Source organism: Podarcis filfolensis (genome assembly GCF_964270895.1).
Source record: "Podarcis filfolensis genome assembly, chromosome: 13".
Classification (NCBI taxonomy): domain Eukaryota; kingdom Metazoa; phylum Chordata; class Lepidosauria; order Squamata; family Lacertidae; genus Podarcis; species Podarcis filfolensis.
The window spans coordinates 22,495,873-22,513,598 of record NC_139615.1 but is presented as its reverse complement, the minus strand read 5'-3'; the positions used below and the strand labels follow the sequence as shown (position 1 = coordinate 22,513,598).

At 44.3% G+C, this 17,726-nt stretch overlaps 1 protein-coding gene across 2 annotated transcripts; it reads left to right on the top strand.

Moving 5' to 3' along the window:
• Positions 1-1,424: 1,424 nt before the first annotated feature.
• Positions 1,425-17,663, top strand: LOC310747496 (tubulin polymerization-promoting protein family member 2-like). Of its 2 annotated transcripts, XM_083581932.1 has the most exons (5): positions 1,425-1,533; positions 5,550-5,639; positions 14,638-14,818; positions 16,257-16,407; positions 17,399-17,663. In XM_083581932.1, the coding sequence occupies exons 3-5, from the start codon at positions 14,649-14,651 to the stop codon at positions 17,582-17,584; spliced, it is 507 nt and encodes a 168-aa protein (XP_083438058.1). In that variant the 5' UTR covers positions 1,425-1,533; positions 5,550-5,639; positions 14,638-14,648; the 3' UTR covers positions 17,585-17,663. The 2 variants fall into 2 exon arrangements, with proteins under 2 accessions (XP_083438058.1, XP_083438057.1); XM_083581931.1 differs by lacking the exons at positions 1,425-1,533; positions 5,550-5,639 and adding an exon at positions 10,523-10,641.
• Positions 17,664-17,726: the final 63 nt, after the last annotated feature.

Here is a 17,726-nt window from a genome sequence, read left to right as displayed (position 1 = left end):
GCAAATGGAGGCCACAAGTGGATCCATGAACTTGCCTTTAAGATCTTGCCCTCCATGACTGCAGTGAGCTTGGCCTCGGAAGCGCATGAAAATGGTCAGCGGCCTTTCCCCCCCTCGAGGCCTGCTAACTATGATGAAGCGTGAGGGAAGATTCCTTTGAGATTTATGGAGTAAATGCCTCATAAAATAGATTATTTAAGCAGCATACACAGCAAACAAACCATTAAGCACACATAAAAGCCAAATACAAAACTTCCTCAAATGGCCAATGGCGATACAAGATACACAGTATGGGATTGTTGTTGTTGTTTAGAATAATGGTGTGTCAGTATTATTTCCACCCTTGAGTAATTGAGAGGACAATGGGGATTTTCTTGGAATAATAATTGAAAGGTGTGCTCCTAAGTCCTAACAGCTTAGCCTTGACCATACACATGCCTACCTCAAATCAGCTATGTGGGCCTCACTGAACAAGAAAAATAGAGGACATGAAACCAAACCTTTTACTGTATTGGGAATAACATGTTCAAAATGCAGAAACTGACTGTGGACTCCATGTTTTGAGAAAAAGAAAAAGGCTAAGGTAATGCCATTTCCAAGACACTCTCCAATAATTTTTATTGGTTTTACAAAACAAATTATACATTTATCACATTTACATTTTAAAATCAAACAAGATTCTTCCGAATCTTAGGACTTCCCTCCTCCCCTCTGTGGGTCCTTTATATATCTAAAAAACTGCATATTCTAGTTCATCTGCACTATAGTCCTACAAAATAACCAAAGTCTTTGTAACATTGCAGAAGTTATTGAAAGCCTGCCAAGGAGCTCAAGTGATTACAGCACACTGTTCTTTTAAATACAGTCTGGGCAGGGACTAAGAGATGGGAGTTCCCAGTTCAAAATATCCACTCAGCCTTGGACTCACTCAGTAATCTTAGGAAAGTCATCATAATCCCTCTGTGCCTTAACTTCTCACGTGCAAATGGGGATAATAATGTTTCCCTACCTTACAGGGTTGCTGTAAGGAGCAGTGAAACGGCGAGTGCAAAGTACATCCTTCCCTTAAAAGTGCAACGGAAATGCTAAGAAATAGTGTTATAATAAAGGAAGAAATAAACTGCGGGTATGCAAAAAGGACAGCTCTGCATAGGTACGCCCTATATTGCATGCAAACAATGGAAACCCGCTGTTCAATTAATCCGCTCCCGTTCTCTGGGGGTCTGCGTTGCGGACCAGCATCCGGGACCCCCAGCGACCCGGCTTGGGGGAGGAGGGATGCCGCTACGTCATGGGGATTCCTGGCGCGTCACGCCGGGGGCGTGGCCGCAGGCCGTTTAAACTGCAGCGCGGCCTGGGAGCGGCCTCTCTTCGGCTAAAGAAGTGATTTAGAAGGGAGCCTCGGGCTTGATTCAAGCAGAGAGAAGGCGTGCGAGAGGAGGAGGTTGGGAAGCAGGATCTTGGTCCGCCCCTTCCTCTCCTTTCCCGGTTGAATTCAGGACCTTCCACGATGCACCCATTTGGACAGAACATGTGAGGAGTGTTTATAATATTCGGTTGGGGAAACCCAGCCAGATGGGCGGATGATGATGATGGTGATGATTATAGATCAAGGTAGAGACGGGGACATGATCAACCCCTGGGGGGCTCTTTTTGGTTGGGATCTGATGATTTGCGTCAACTGGTAGCGTAGTTTTTCTCTGGGGAAGGGGAGGCGAGGCTTAGGGTTTTTCTCTCTTTGAAGCTCTTACTTCCGTGGTGCACAAATGTATAGGGCTGCTAATATTTATTCGTTGGCACATTTTTTAAAGATCTGTTGGCGTGAGGGATAGCTGCGCCTCCCTGGCAGCCAGGAGGTTGGGTTAGGAGACCACTGGATCACACCCGTGATTCTTGGGACTGTCCATTATACACGTGTGTTTTATGTTAGAGCCATGCATGCAAGATCAATCCGCCTTAAATACTTTGTGTACTCCCATCGCCTTGATTAAAAATATAACAGAGTAGCTGAAGTTGTTTCAGAGGCAACCTTCCTTTCGTGCAGCGCATCTTTCTTAATGCCACAGTCGCTTTCCTCTGCTTTTGTTATTCTGAATTTTGGACCAAGGGTCCATAAATCAGAGGAGATTACCACGCCTTAATAGCCTTCAATTGCCTTCCTGTTCTTTTGTTTGGGCGGCGTAAAGGAGATTTCCCCTTCACAATCTAGGGGCAAAGTGGAGATTATAATCTAAGGCAGATGGTGTTTAATTACAAACTCTGGGGTAATAAACATGAAGCAGGGATGTGTGATTGCATGCAAGGCCCACCCTTCTCACCCTAGTGGCAGTGTCTAAATTTTCCTTCCTTCCTTGGAAAAGGTGTAATTAGGCTCATTGGCTTTTTGTGATGTGATGGATGAAATACTCATTGTGGCGATCACACAAAGAATCATTGTTGAAGGAAAAGGTGGGTTTTTTTGTCCTGCCTGCTCATGTTCTTCCACAGGAATATTTCAGTTGTAGAGAACAAAGAGTTTTCACTGTGGGGATGGCCAGCGACCAAAGATGTAACTTGCAAAAATGCTGGCCCTTTTAAAGAGGGTTCGTTGTAGTTGTTATATTTTTACACCCTCTGAACAATGGTATCAACAGGCCACTCACCTCTTTCTCAATCTTTTATTGAAACAAGTGGCCTAGCAGGAAGTGGTAGCTTTGATCTAATAAGTGATCTTTACCTGTTCATATTTATATTGATGCGTCTGCATATTTTTATGCAAAAGAAAAGGAACTTATATTGATGTTTTGAGAGTACATTCAAATTCAGGTGGCAATCTTACACATACATGGGAGTAAGACTGAATTTAATAATTCAGGGTAGATGTATGTAGGATTAGCAGTCAAAGCCTTGCCATATTGCACTGGCCAAGGCAGATGGTGGGGGAACATTTTTTCTTCTTCTTTTGCTGTGCCAGTTCCAGGCTGGCTTGGCCTAGCTTCTGTGATAGGAATTTTGAGTTCTTAGATATATGGTAATGTTCTTAAGTGTACCAACCAAGCACGTACATAGATCAGCACAGGAAGACCGACCTGAAATCATTTTGATTCCCAAACTGACCAAAAGTTTTCCCTGCAAGGAGGGAGGGGGGGTCAGGGAGCCTTCCCATTGTCTCAAGAATTGAGTAATCAGCATTTTAATGGGTGACAGACTATCAGGAAAGACATTCAGGAAAGGAAATCAGATAACCTGGCAAACAGGAAAAACAACATTCAAATTTCTGTTTTAGAAATCGCCTTTTCTGTGATGTAGGTATGATGTATCTGGGGGGTGGTCTTAGGTTACACCCCTTCTGTGATGTATGTATGATGTTTCTGGGGGTGGTCTTGATCTACAGGGTGGCAATCTCAAAAGTCTTTATAAGGCTTTGCGTGCCATTGTTCTGGGTGGTTCCTCTCTTCCTGTGTGTGAGGGGAGCACCCTGCTGCAACAGATCAATAAAGATCAAGCTTAGTAGCTGCTTTGCTTCTCAATATTCTCTGGTTGGCCTCTGTTATTTTCTCCTACCAATAGGGAACCTACGTAAGGACTCTATATGGGCTCTTGGATACCCCATAAGGGAAAAGGGCAATTTTTGTTTACAACACTTCCTTGTAGAGGAACTGTGGGGCTTAATTAAGATGCATCATCAGTAAGGGGTGCCTCCTGCCCCCCAGAACTTTATTGGGCTAGTGAAGCTGGGACTAACAGAGGGGACCCCACCATTCTACCCCAAGCTATCAATATGATACAGGCTTATTACAGGCTGACAAACTGAACTTTTAAGGTACTTCAGCCACAGAACTTAACCTCCCATGCAGATCCTTGCACAAGGTTTGTGCTATCATTTTACTTCCATTACTGTATAATATTTTTTATTCTACTTTTCCATTTAAAAAAACCTGAACATGACTTATAGGACTTGGAGTATTACATTGAAATACTATCATAAAATGCAAAGGTAGAAACCATATTAAAACAGCAGAATAGATAGTGATATTTGTTGCCAGGTCAGCAGAATAACAATGTAAGCAATTAAACATTTAAAATATTTATTACTGCCACCTTTTCAGGAGGACCCGGTTGTGTTTGGGTTGGGTATTTTATTGGAATTTTTTTGGGGGTAAAATGGGTGACATAATGTGGTATCTCGGGTTAGGAACTGAATTTGTTCTGGAGGTCCGTTCTTAACCCAAAACTGTTCTTAACCTGAGGTGTGCTTTCACTAATGGGGCCTCCCAGCATGCAATTTCTGTTCTCATCCTGGGGCAAAATTCGCAACCCAGAGCAACTACTTCCGGGTTAGCGGAGTTCATAACCCGAAGCGTTTGTAAACCGAAGCATTTGTAACCTGAGGTACCACCGTATTGGCCAAGAATTGTTAAAGCATTGACATTGTTAGAACCCCATTAAAGGTTATTATCAACTACCTTATTAACTTCGTCAACAACAACATTTCTTTTTAAAATGTTATTTTATTGTGGGGCAAGGAAATTAACTTATATAATACTTTTTTTAAGTTCTTAATTTTTAACAATCTTTGGTAAGGTTTATGTAAGTGCAAATGATTCACTAAACAGCTCTTTTTATTTTTCTCATGGAATGCCATGCTAATCCTGAAGAGCTGTGATTTCTTTTGAAAATGGAAGAGCTTCAACTGACTGATGAATAAAAAACCAAGCACAGTAGCTACAGAATTTTAAAGTATTCTTTAAAATAAATTTAAAAAGGGTTTGTTAAAAAAGTAATTTCGTGGTTCCTACAGTGACCTACAGGGGTCACCAGTGATGTTTGCCATTGCTGACTGCTTTCCCTCTTGTTTGGAAATGCCTGTAGTTATGGCAGTTTACCAGTAGGATAATAATAATTTATTGCCCTGTGCATCTGACTGGGTTACCGCAGCCACTTTAGGCATCTACACACACACACACACACACACACACACACACACACACACACAAATAACGAAACCTCAAACATTAAAAATGTCCCAATACAGGGCTGCCTTGAGATGTCTTTTAAAAGTTGTATAGTTATTTATCTCCTATACATCTGATGGGAGGGCATTCCACAGGGAGGGTGCTACTACTGAGAAGGCCCTTTGCCAGGTTCCCTGTAACCTCACTTCTCACAATGAGGGAACTGCTGTAAGGTCCTTGGAGCTGGACCCCTATCTGAATGATAGGTGTGGAGACCCTCCTTCAGGTAGAGTGTATTTTTTAAAGCTAAATTTGCCCCCTGACTACTGAGTGGGACATGTTGTTGTTGTTGTTCCCTGTCCATCTGACTCGATTTCCAGCACATATAAAAACATAATGATATGACAAAGGGAGTAGACTTCCCTTCTGATCTTGCTAACTAATGACACCAGAATAAAAAATTTTAAAGGTAGGCTGCCAAGAACAAAGATATTCTTCTCTTCATAATAGTCAAATAGTAGACTTTCAGTTGGCAATACCTGGTGGCTGAGCAGTAGACCAGCATGCTAACTTTAAATTACGCCCTTCTAATGCCCCCTGAAATCTCTTCAACAGACCTGAACTCCAAGGCTTTCGAGGATCGGGAGCATAATCTGCCCCCAGTGGCCTGTCTGCAGTGAGAAAAAGAAGTAGAACCAACAAAAGGTGAGTTTGTCCAGGGTGGTTGTCTACCAGCTCCATTTGGTATGCTGGCTGAGACCCTGCCTGCCTGCACACTGTCTCATTGGAGTGGTACATGCACTGGTTATCTCCTGCTTGGACTACTGCAATGTGCTCTACATGGGGCTACCTTTGAAGGTGACTTTGAAACTATAACTAATCCAAAGAATGGGAAAGATTTATAATGTATTTAAGAGACCACTGTAAACAAATGAAAACATTAGCAGGACTTTAATAACACTTGTAACGTAAAAAATACTTTGGACAATAGAGAGAGACTTAAATTATGGATGATGAAATAATATGCAGTTGAAAATGTTGACAGTAGGACCCATGGAAGGGATGGAGGGAAGTCATGAGATTCAGAGGAATCTCTAAATTTGAGTATGTATTTGATATTGTTATAATTTTACATTTGTAAAATCAAATAAAAAATATTTATGAAACTACAATTAATCCAGAATATGGCTGCCAGACTGGTGATTGGCAGCAGCCACTGGGACCATAAAACACCAGTCCTGAAAGACCTATATTGGCTTCCAATACGTTTCCAAGCAGAATTCAAAGTGTTGGCGGTGACCTTTAAAGTGTATACCTGAAGGAGCGTCTCCACACCCATCGTTCAGCCCTGACACTGATGTCCAGCTCCGAGGGCCTTCTGACTGTTCCCTCACTGTGACAAGTGAGGTTACAGGGAACGAGGTAGAGAGCCTTCTTGGTAGTGGTGCCCGCCCTGTGGAACGCCTCCCATCAGATGTCAAGGAGATAAAGAACTGTACAACTTTTAGAAGACATTTGAAGGCAGCCCTGTATAAGGAAGTTTATACAGGGTTTAATGTTTTATGCTTTTATGTTTGTTGGAAGCCGCCCGGAGTGGCTGGGGCAACCCAGTCAGATGGATGGGGTACAAATAATGAAATTATTATTATTATTATTACAGGGGTAAAGAGACTACGCAAGGTCAAAACCAATTAGAAGCAAGCGGTCCAAATCTGTTAGTCCTCATTCCTCTGTAGGCAGATTCAAATTTTTGTGAAACTCAAAGCCAATCACTAATCAGAAGGACTATTCCAAGGCCTTGTGGGAAGGAGTTCTGATGGCCCTCTGACCTTGCCCGACACCTGCATTTTAGGAATACAGCAGCTAACAGTTCCCAGTTGGTGATGAATCAACATTCCCAGTCCAAGAAGTCCTTCAGCTGTGAGAATTGCGGGAAGAGCTTCCGGTGGCCTTCCGACCTTGCTAGACATGAACTCGCTTGCCGTAGGAGATTAAGAACAGACAAGAGCATCCAATCCCAGAAGTCCTACGTCTGTGAGACATGTGGGGAAAACATCCAGTCATCTACTAACCTTGCTCATCATAAATGCTCTCGCAGTGGAGGAAAGATAAAGACTGACCAGAACGCTCCCTCCAAGGCATCCTACATCTGTGGTCTATGTGGGAAGAACTTCCAGTGGCGTTCAAACCTTGCTAGACATAAACCCCCTTGCCTTAGGAGAACGTTAAGGACAAGCAAGAAGTCCTACGCCTGTGAGAAGTGTGGGAAAAACTTCCAGTCATCTACTGACCTTGCCCGTCATAAATGCTCTTGCTGTGGGGAAAAGGTTAAGACTGACCAGAACAGCCCCTCCAAGGCATCCCACATCTGTAGTCTATGTGGGAGGAACTTCCGTTGGCCTTCAGACCTTGCTAGACATGAACTCACTTGCCGCAGGAGAACACTAAGGACAGGCAAGAGCACTCAGTCCCAGAAGTCCTACACTTGTGAGACGTCTGGGAAAAACATCCAGTCAGTTACTAAACTTGCTCATCATAAACACTCTTGCTGTGGAGAAAAGGTTAAGACTGACCAGAACAGCCCCTCCAAGGCATCCTGCATTTGTGGTCTATGTGGAAAGAAATTCCGGTGGCCTTCAGACCTTGCTAGACATGAGCTCATTTGCCATAGGAGAATGTTACGGGCAAGCAAGAGCACCCAGTCCCAGAAGTCCTACGCTTGTGAGAAGTGTGGGGAAAACTTCCAGTCAATTACTAAACTTGCTCATCATAAATATGCTTGCTGTGGAGAAAAGGTTAAGACTGACCAGAACAGCCCCTCCAAGGCATCCCACATCTGTAGTCTATGTGGGAGGAACTTCCGTTGGCCTTCAGACCTTGCTAGACATGAACTCACTTGCCGCAGGAGAACACTAAGGACAGGCAAGAGCACTCAGTCCCAGAAGTCCTACACTTGTGAGACGTCTGGGAAAAACGTCCAGTCAGTTACTAAACTTGCTCATCATAAACACTCTTGCTGTGGAGAAAAGGTTAAGACTGACCAGAACAGCCCCTCCAAGGCATCCTGCATTTGTGGTCTATGTGGAAAGAAATTCCGGTGGCCTTCTGACCTTGCTAGACATGAGCTCATTTGCCATAGGAGAATGTTACGGGCAAGCAAGAGCACCCAGTCCCAGAAGTCCTATGCTTGTGAGAAGTGTGGGGAAAACGTCCAGTCAATTACTAAATTTGCTCATCATAAACACTCTCGCTGTGGAGAAAAGGTAAAGACTGACCAGAACAGCCCCTCCAATGCATCCTACACCTGTCGTCTATGTGGGAAGAATTTCCGGTGGCCTTCCGACCTTACTCGACATGTGAACACTCACTCTGGAAAGGCGTTAACAGAGCAGAACACAGCCTCCAAGGAGCTTGACATTTGTGATCACACTGGGGAAGGCTATGGCAGTCTTGCCCAACATAAACTCAGTCACCCTAGGGGGGAACAACAGATTGAAGCACCCGGGCACAACAGCCAGACAACAGAACAGAGCATCAGTATCCATAAGCCATTTCTTTGTGACCAGTGTGGGCAAGGCTTTCCGTGGCTTTCTGACCTCATTCAACATTTGATTGTTCATCCTGGAGAGCAACTTTATGGCTGTGACATTTCCCACTTGCAACCGATAAAGAACAGTGAATCACATCAGGAAAAAAATAAGGAGGAAGGCCAGCGTAATTGTGAGGAAGATGTCCCTGTGGAGAACATCTCTGGAGAGTATCTGCAACGTCTTTCCCCCCTGGGTTCTGGGGAACCTTGCAAACCTTTTGCCTGTCAGAAAGCCTGTGAGTGTGGCAAATGCCATTTTAGAGCACACAGTGACCCTGAAGTGCTTCCACCAAACATTGTGTGGGAAATTGGGGTTGAGGGCTTGCCTCATCCCCTGTTCCAAATGCAGCCTTCTGAGAGTGGGTACTGTGGGACTGATGACGACAACCCACAGCCCACCGAGCTGTCTCCCTTCCGTGTTGACATCAAACCCAGCACTGAGTTGACCCCCATTTTGAGTTCCTGTGAGGCAGTCTCTGTGGAGTGCACTGTCCCAAGCACCTCAAGGGGACTACAGAGGAAGGCTTTGACTGAAAGCATCACCAGTTCTACTGGGCAACCACAAGCTGTGGCCAGTCAACACCCTAAGGTGCCCCGATTCCTGAGCACTCCAAGCCTGTTGATGGAGGGAGCTTCCTCACTAGTGGAAGGGGACAAGCCTTATGTTTGTCCCAAGTGCCCAAAGCAGTTCAGCTTGACTTCATACCTGTCAAAGCACCTGCTCACCCACCGGGCGGGGAAGCCATATAAATGTTCCACCTGCGGTAAGTTCTTTGCCCAGCGTTCGTATCTGACCAGGCACCAGGAGGTGCACACAGCGAGCTTGGAGCATGAATGCCTCGTTTGCGGAAGCTTCTTCACACGGTCTTCGTATCTCAAGAAACACATGCGCAGGCACAGAAGGTCGGGCCAGCCCAAATCTTAGGTGGCAGGCGATCGTTAAAGGGCAGCAAATTGACAGTTAATTAGTACAGCTTTACAGCTGTGGCAGGCCCCCTTTTGGATGCACCAGAACATTTCAGGCCTCCTCTTCTCCTCCTTCTCCTTCTAAGTATGTGCATTGTCTTTTTTGTGTGTGCAGTGTGCTAACGCTCTCCCTTCGCTGTTGGTGCATTGTGATTGGCTGAGTGGGTCGAAAACACACATGTCCTGAGCTTGATTGGGTCAGCTGAGGGTCAATAGATATATCCTTGTTTTCATGGCCCTGAAGCTCCCCTGAGGGACATTAGAGAAACCTCAGACTCATGCCCAGTATGTTGGGGTCCTTTACTCTGCCTCCGTCAAACTAGGGATGAGATGGAACAGAGGCAAGCAAGCAGCCACTTTGAGGACTGCTTAATTGACTTCAGATTAATTGCATGCCACAAAAAACCAAGGATGCCTTTGTGAGGATTCTGAAGGCAGGAGAAAAGCTTATTTATTTTAGGTGTGAGATAATTTGACAGTGTAAAGCAGGGCTCAGCAACCTTTTTCAGCCATGGGCCGGTCCCTCAGACCATGTGGTGGGCCAGACTATATTTTGAAGAAAAAAATGAACAAATTCCTATGCCCCACAAATCACCCAGAGATGCATTTTAAATAAAAGCACACGTTCTACTAATGTAAAAACACCAGGCAGACCCCACAAATAACCCAGATATGCATTTTAAATAAAAGGACACATTCTACTCAGGTAAAAACATGCTGAGGTAAAAACACTCAATCCGTGGGCCGGATTGAGAAGGCGATTGGGCCGCATCCAGCCCATGGGCCTTAGGTTGCTTACCCCGGTGTAAAGACTTATTACGGACTGTCAGAAGGAAAGACCAAGTTGATTAGCGCCCTCTCCATTCCATTTTGGTATGGGGAATGTTCATCAATACAAAAGAAGTGTCATTATTTTAAAAAGTATCATCTCTGGTACTCTAGTTTCAGCAAGTTGTCTCCTTCTCTTCATAACCTGGTCCTCAAAACTACAGGGTCAAGAAGGTGATGTCACCACTGGCATCATCGACAAGTCATAATTGTCACCTTAAAATATATGCTTCAACCTTCTGGTTTGCTGAAACAGAGCAGCCCTTCCCCTCCCAGGCAATACATAAACAGAACATACAGGGCCTTGACCATCTGCAAGCCCAGGTAAACCCAGCTTCTGGCTAGGGTTGGAGAGAAAGGGCTCAACTTTCTGGTTTCTATGTTCTATGGTTGCAGGAATATTTTTTACTTTTTTAAAATGAAAGCTGAAAATTCAGGGGAAAGACCTGAAAAATCCTCGTGGGGATTGGGCTCCAGTGCAATGGCTCTGAGGCAAGAGATGATCCAAAGTTTAAAGGGACACTTTGGGATCAAGAGCTTTCTGGGTTTACCTTGCAGAAAGTGACAAACATACAAATGGATCTTGGAGACCCTAAGACTTATGCTGCTTAATCATCCTTTGTTATAGGGTAGTCTCCTACTTTGTCATAGGTATGAAGTACAGTAATACAAAGCGTTTTGGAGGGAAACCAAATGGTGTTGCAGCTGAACTGAAACTGCAAGCTATTTGTAATGTGTCTGTTAACCATGAAATGACAGGTTGAGAAAATGCTGTTCTTATGATGCTTTAAAATATGTTCATTATTGATGCTTTAAAATATGTTTATTATTGAGGTGTTTGCCATCTTGCCTCCTGAAGGGCAGTTTACAAATAACGCATTACAACGGATACACTTTGGCAGCAATCCTGTGCACACTTTCCTGGCCGTAAGCCCTTTGGACAAAGTAGGCATTCTACATAAACACATACAGGATTGCATTGTTTATATCTAGCAAGAGTCTAGAGTGAGATTTCATTACAGTATTTCAAAATGCCTCCCCCACCCCCATGACCTCCAGAGAGGTAGCTGTGTTGGTCTATTGCAACAAAAACAAAGAGCCTTTGGTACTTTAAAATCATTTTATTATGTTATACACTTCTAGGTATAAACAGAAGTGCCAATCTGAACTTTTGACACTGTTTATTACTGCAGGTCATGGCATTAGTACAGTTGGTATCATTCAATATGAAATATACCCCTAAATGATCTTTCCTGAGCTTGATCTAGTTCTTAGTGCAAACATGTCCTGGAAGCCACTCACGAGGAGACTTCCTGAGCTCCTAAGACTTTTATGTAAAGGTCAGCACAAGTAATGCACTAGTTATCAGCAAAATTTAAGCAATGCTTCCTGTAAAATAATGGATTCCATAGATTATAACCATTTTAATCATGGCTCACTAGAATTACACTCTTTCAACTACCAATTTAGCAGAGTCCATGAAATAGGAATTGGGCAGGAACTTAATAGCAAATGGGTGATAGGAACAAAGAAATATATGTATTCTAAGAAATTACTCATCTCAAAGACCCCTTCCCCTTTCTATTAGGATGCATTGGCTAAAATTAGTACAGAACATTAGATTTTTCAGTGGTTTGTTGATCAAGGAGCTCCACTTTATGCAGTGTCTTCAAGAAACTAGCACATACTTTGCATCAAGATAGGTATGCCCTTCCCTTTCTAACTTTACTTTTAACTCGCTTCCTCTAAATTTTTGGGAATAGGTATTATTTTACACTTTAGATCAAGGTGTGTTTGTGTTGTGAGATTTGCTGCCTGCTTATTTTGTAACTTTGCTGTCCAAAGCAGCATCCATTTATTCTGTCGTTTTCATTTTGTGTAATAAACCAATTCTCCTTCCTCTGGCGTGAGAACTTCTTGTAGTTATAAGGTTAAGGTTAAACACCTTAACAACAAACACATGTTGTAAATAGCAAAAGATCCCCAAAGTCTCTTGGCTTAATATTAAGTGTGCCCTTAAGACAACATGGGTTCTGGACACAGATGCAGGTATTAAATGCACCTCTTGTAGCACATGGACTTCAGTCCATTGAATATGTGCATTATGCTGAGCTAAACTTAGATGCAAACAGTTTTTTTTTGGAGGGCTGGGGGAATTGCAAGCAGTGAGGTCAAAGTGAAATGGAATGCAGAAAAGTACAGATGGTGATTTATATAATTGTTGTTTAGTCGTTTAGTCATGTCCGACTCTTCGTGACCCCATGGACCAGAGCACACCAGGCACTCCTGTCTTCTACTGCCTCCCACAGTTTGGTCAAACTCATACTGGTAGCTTCGAGAACACTGTCCAACCATCTCGTCCTCTGTCGTCCCCTTCTCCTTGTGCCCTCAATCTTTCACAACATCAGGGTCTTTCCAGGGAGTCTTCTCTTCTCATGAGGTGGCCAAAGGATTGGAGCCTTAGCTTCACGACCTGTCCTTCCAGTGAGCACTCAGGGCTGATTTCCTTAAGAATGGGTAGGTTTGATCTTCTTGTAGTCCATGGGACTCTCAAGAGTCTCCTCCAGCACCATAATTCAAAAGCATCCATTCTTCAGCGATCAGCCTTCTTCATAGTCCAGCTCTCACTTCCATACATCACTACTGGGAAAACCATGGCTTTAACTATACGGACCTTTGTTGGCAAGGTGATGTCTCTGCTTTTTAAGATGCTGTCTAGGTTTGTCATTGCTTTTCTCCCAAGAAGCAGGCGTCTTTTAATTTTGTGACTGCTGTCACCATCTGCAGTGGTCATGGAGCCCAAGAAAGTAAAATCTCTCACTCCATTTCCTCCCCTTCTATTTGCCAGGAGGTGAGTTATTCAAGTTATTCAAGCCCCTTCGCCATGGCAAGGCAGTGATCCATGAAGGGGACTTATATAATTAACTGTGGTCAATAAAACAAAGCAGTTGTGAATGTTTTGTGAATGACCACAGTTAATTGTGCAGTTATTACTGGACTTTTCCGCATTTCCTTTCCTTTTATTTTGCTTACAGTTCCAACCCACTATCATGTGCATATATTCCTGGTGCATCTGATGAAGTACAGTGGTACCTCGGGTTAAGAACTTAATTCGTTCCGGAGGTCCGTTCTTAACCTGAAACTGTTCTTAACCTGAAGCACCACTTTAGCTAATGGGGCCTCCTGCTGCTGCCACGCCGCTGGAGCACGATTTCTGTTCTCATCCTGAAGCAAAGTTCTTAACCCGAGGTACTATTTCTGGGTTAGCGCAGTCTGTAACCTGAAGCGTATGTAACCTGAAGCGTATGTAACCCAAGGTACCACTGTAGACTTCAGTCATGAGACCAGAAGAAGCCCCTTGCTGGATCAGGCCAAAGGCCCAGTTAGTCCAAGACTTCATTCTCATAGTGACCAGCCTGATTCCCATGGGAACCCTGCAAACAGGACCTGAGCATGACCCCCCCAATTTGAACTAGTGGTCAAAGGCCTAATGCCACATGGAAGCTTATTCCATAATGGTTGGCATCTGTCTATCTTGGGAGACAATGGAGGAGTTCACTTTTGCGGATTATGTCAAACCATTGGAGAGTTATAGCACCTGCTGTGGTTGTAGAGATCAATGCTGGAAAGACATGTTCAGTCCCTCCAAGTGTCCCTATTTTCCAGGGACGTCCTTGATTTAGAGAATCCCTGTCCCTGTTTCTGATTTGATCCTGGAATGTCCTTCAAGTAGAGACTGCGTGGCCATCTGTCAGGGAAGCTGTAGTTGTAAGATGTCTAATTGAGTGTGGGACTGGAGTAGATGACCTCCAAGATACCTTTTGATTTTAAAATTCTGTGAACTCAGGTTTGGGAACACAGTTTGTTCAGGGAACTGGTCATCTCTAGTATCTGGCTGCATCATGAGATGCATTTTACCACATGCTCACAAGAAATGTGAGGGAGCCGGACTGTGATAACCTGCACTAGGTAGCCAGGTGCAACAGATTACCAGATACCATAAAATATTTCCACAACAAGTAACCATTTGGGGAACAGGTGTATTTATTTACCTATAAAGCTGTGCAGGTGTAACAAAGTGTATCCCCTAGTTGTGAGACCATCTGGTAATCTATTGAATCAGTTTGGGATTCCTAAACAGTCAATTCTGAGAATTCTGGGTCACTTCCATTTATTACCCGTGGCTCCCATTACCTTCATATAATACAAGGACCTCCAGTTCGATATTGAGAAGGTATAGTTCTTCCACCAGCAACATAGAGCCAGAAATAAGTGCAGACCTCTAAACACCCCACTGTCTTCAACCCCCTTCCTCTGCAGTTGTTGGAAACATGTCAGAGCTGGAAAAAACTTTCCGCAAATTTGCCGTGTACGGGGAAACGAGCAGCAGCGGCAATGAAATAACGGGCAAGAACTTCTCCAAGATGTTGAAGGAATGTGATGTGATGGATGGGAAGTTTGTGACCAGCACTGATGTGGACATTGTCTTCAACAAAGTCAAGTGAGCCATGGGGTGGGAGAGGCAGTGTCTGGTGAGGAATGCTGCAACCACATGGCAAGGCCACTATATGAAGTGGTCACTGCAAGGCTCTGGCCCAGAAATTGCACTTTCTCAGGTACCAAGCCTTTAAACTCTGCAAATAAAAAGTCAGTGTATTAAATCTTAGGACAGGAGTCCAAAAGTTCTCATGCGCTCTGGAGGAAAATCCTTTCCCCTTCGATTCCTCTTGTCAGAATTCCTCCTTGCCAGGAGACTTAAGCACATGGTGAGGCTTCTGCAGCTCCTCACACTGAGGTAAATCTGGCGCGCTGAGGTGTTTCTGTTGAAAAGAACATGCGTACACGAGCGTTCTTTTCAAGGAAACTCATTGCCGTGCTGGGTTTACCTCAGTGCGCGGGGTCTGCTCAGTCAGTCCCCGTGTGCTGAGGGCCGGATTTATGAGCCTGGCAGGCCGGATCCGGTCTTTGGGCTGTAGTCTGGGGATCCCTGCCTTAGGAGGTTAAACTCCCCCCCCCCAACAACCCCAGCCCACTGAAGATTGAGCACACTCAGAGGCCACAAAATGCTCTTTCTCTTTGAAAAGACATCTGAAGGCAGCACTGCTTAGGGAAGCTTTTAATGTTTGATGCATTACTGTATTTTAATATTTTGTTGGAAGTTGCCCAGAGTGGCTGGGGAAGCCCACCAGATGGGTAGGGTATAAATAAATTATTATTATTATTATTATTATTATTATTATTATTATTATTATTATTTATTAAAAGGGTGGAATTCCTTTCTAGAGGAAATAATGGAATGGAATATCCTAGAAAAAGGTGGGCTAGCTTGCTGGAACCCTGAACAGGAGCACTCTTAATTCAATCCAAATCTTTATTACAGACAGACCAGCATATAGGAACACTCTATGTGACAACATGTTGTTGTAGGGCCCACTTGTTCCTCCATAGTCTGATATAGTGGCAAAGAATGTGCAGTATGGTTTGGGTAGTTCTAGGTTAAAATCTCACCTCAGGCATAATCAAGTCACTCTGCTTTCAGCCTCATCCCTACTACTGCAATATGGGGATGAGAATAATGGGCCGTTGAGAGGATTACTGAAGTAATCTCCTGTGCAAAACACTTTGCACACTTGAAATGTACTATATAAAATTATTAGGCCATTTCACACAGAACCCAGTTATGGCAATATATTCACCCTCCATTCTGATTTGTGGTATGAAGAAACTGTTTTGAGCAGAGCTGAGGCAGCCTTCTCAGCCGCAAAGCATCTAAGGGTCTTTGACTCTTTAACTCGCCTTGCAGGGTTGTTGTGAAGATGAAATAAGATAAGGAACTGCTCCAAGAGTCTTAGAGAAAGGGTGGGGCACAAATGTAGTTGAACAAATCAAATAGCCGCAGAGGCTAGGAGCTAACAGCATTCTCCCTCTGCAACCTTAAGGACCAAAGGGGCCCGCAACATGAACTACATCGAGTTCCAGCAAGCCGTTAAGGAACTGAGCAGAAAGCGCTTCCAGGCAAAGTCCCCAGAGGAGGCTTTATTGGCCACATACCAGCTGATGGAGGGCAAAGAACCAGCCAGCACGGGAACAGTGAGTGTGGCTCCTATGAAATGGGAGGCAACAGTGGCGTAGCGTGGGTTGTCAGCACCCGGGGCAAGGCAAGTAATTTGCGCCCCCTAACCCATGGATTTGCGCCCCCTAACCCGTGAATTTGCGCCCCCTAACCCGTGGATTTGCCCTAACCCCAGATGTTGCGCCCGGTGCGGCCGGCCCCCCCTGCACCCCCCACGCTACGCCACTGGGAGGCAACCACTTTTTAAAAAAATTAATGAATAATGCATTTAAATTAATTAAATCATTCAGGGAATGCACACACACACACACACACACACACGCACACACTTCATTTCTGTGGGAGGGCAGGGGAAATGTACAGAATGTAGTACTGAGAAACCCAGCTTTATTTTTATTTTTTAAAGAAAAAAATAGTTTACAATCCTTATGGCTGGGAATATATGGCCCAAAACTGTAGGAACAATAACTCCTACAATCTCAGAAGGAATTAAGATGGGGAACAAGGCTTAGCGCCCCGCAAAAATCAAAATAATTTATGTAAAATCGCAAGTCTGTAGCAGAAACCATGCAAAATGAGAGAATATTCAAATTCCACTTGATTGATTTGCCTAATTCATAAAGGCTGCAGAATTCACCTCTTGGTGCAGAATTTGGATAGGAAGGAAGCTGCAGCATTGGCCTACAGACCAGCACGGGAACTTCTTTAAAAGTGTCACTAAAGAGGGGTTTATCCTGAAATGATTTGGGCCTCGCAAATTTTGCTGCAGATTTTGAATAGCTTGTACCTGTGTTTATTTTTGCGCATCGCATGCCATCCTGCTTTCGGTGCCCTACACAAATGTGAAAGGCTTGGAGTTTAGACATTATCTTTGAGGGACGAGGCAACGAACACATCCACGCATTCCCCCACCTCATTATTTTGCATTTTTAAGCATCAGCTCAGCGCTAACCCCTCCTTCCAAGCACCACCAACGCACCACTGACTTTCCACTTGCTTGTCTTGCAGAAATCAACCGCGGCTAGTGTTGTGGAGAGGCTGACAGACACCAGCAAATACACAGGCTCCCACAAGGAACGGTTCGATGCAACTGGCAAGGGCAAAGGGCTGGCTGGACGTACGGACCCGGTTGAAAGCCACACTGGCTATGTCTCTGCCTACAAGGGGGCTGGAACCTACGACAAGTACCACTAGATGTGGGGCACAGCCTCCTGAAAACCCTGCCTGTTCCCACTGCCTTGGGAGGGGAAGGCAATAAACATCTGCTCTAATATGTTGCTCGCCCCTGGGTGTGTTTTGGGCTGTGTTCAGGCCTAATTTCATGCAGGTGGCAAGA

Bases quoted from the DNA above. Each gene is read 5' to 3' on its own strand.
- LOC310747496 (XM_083581932.1), top strand. From the start codon at position 14,649: ATGTCAGAGCTGGAAAAAACTTTCCGCAAATTTGCCGTGTACGGGGAA. The intron at 14,819-16,256 runs GTGAGCCATGGG...TGCAACCTTAAG, and splicing joins ATTGTCTTCAACAAAGTCAA to GACCAAAGGGGCCCGCAACA. The intron at 16,408-17,398 runs GTGAGTGTGGCT...CTTGTCTTGCAG, and splicing joins AACCAGCCAGCACGGGAACA to AAATCAACCGCGGCTAGTGT.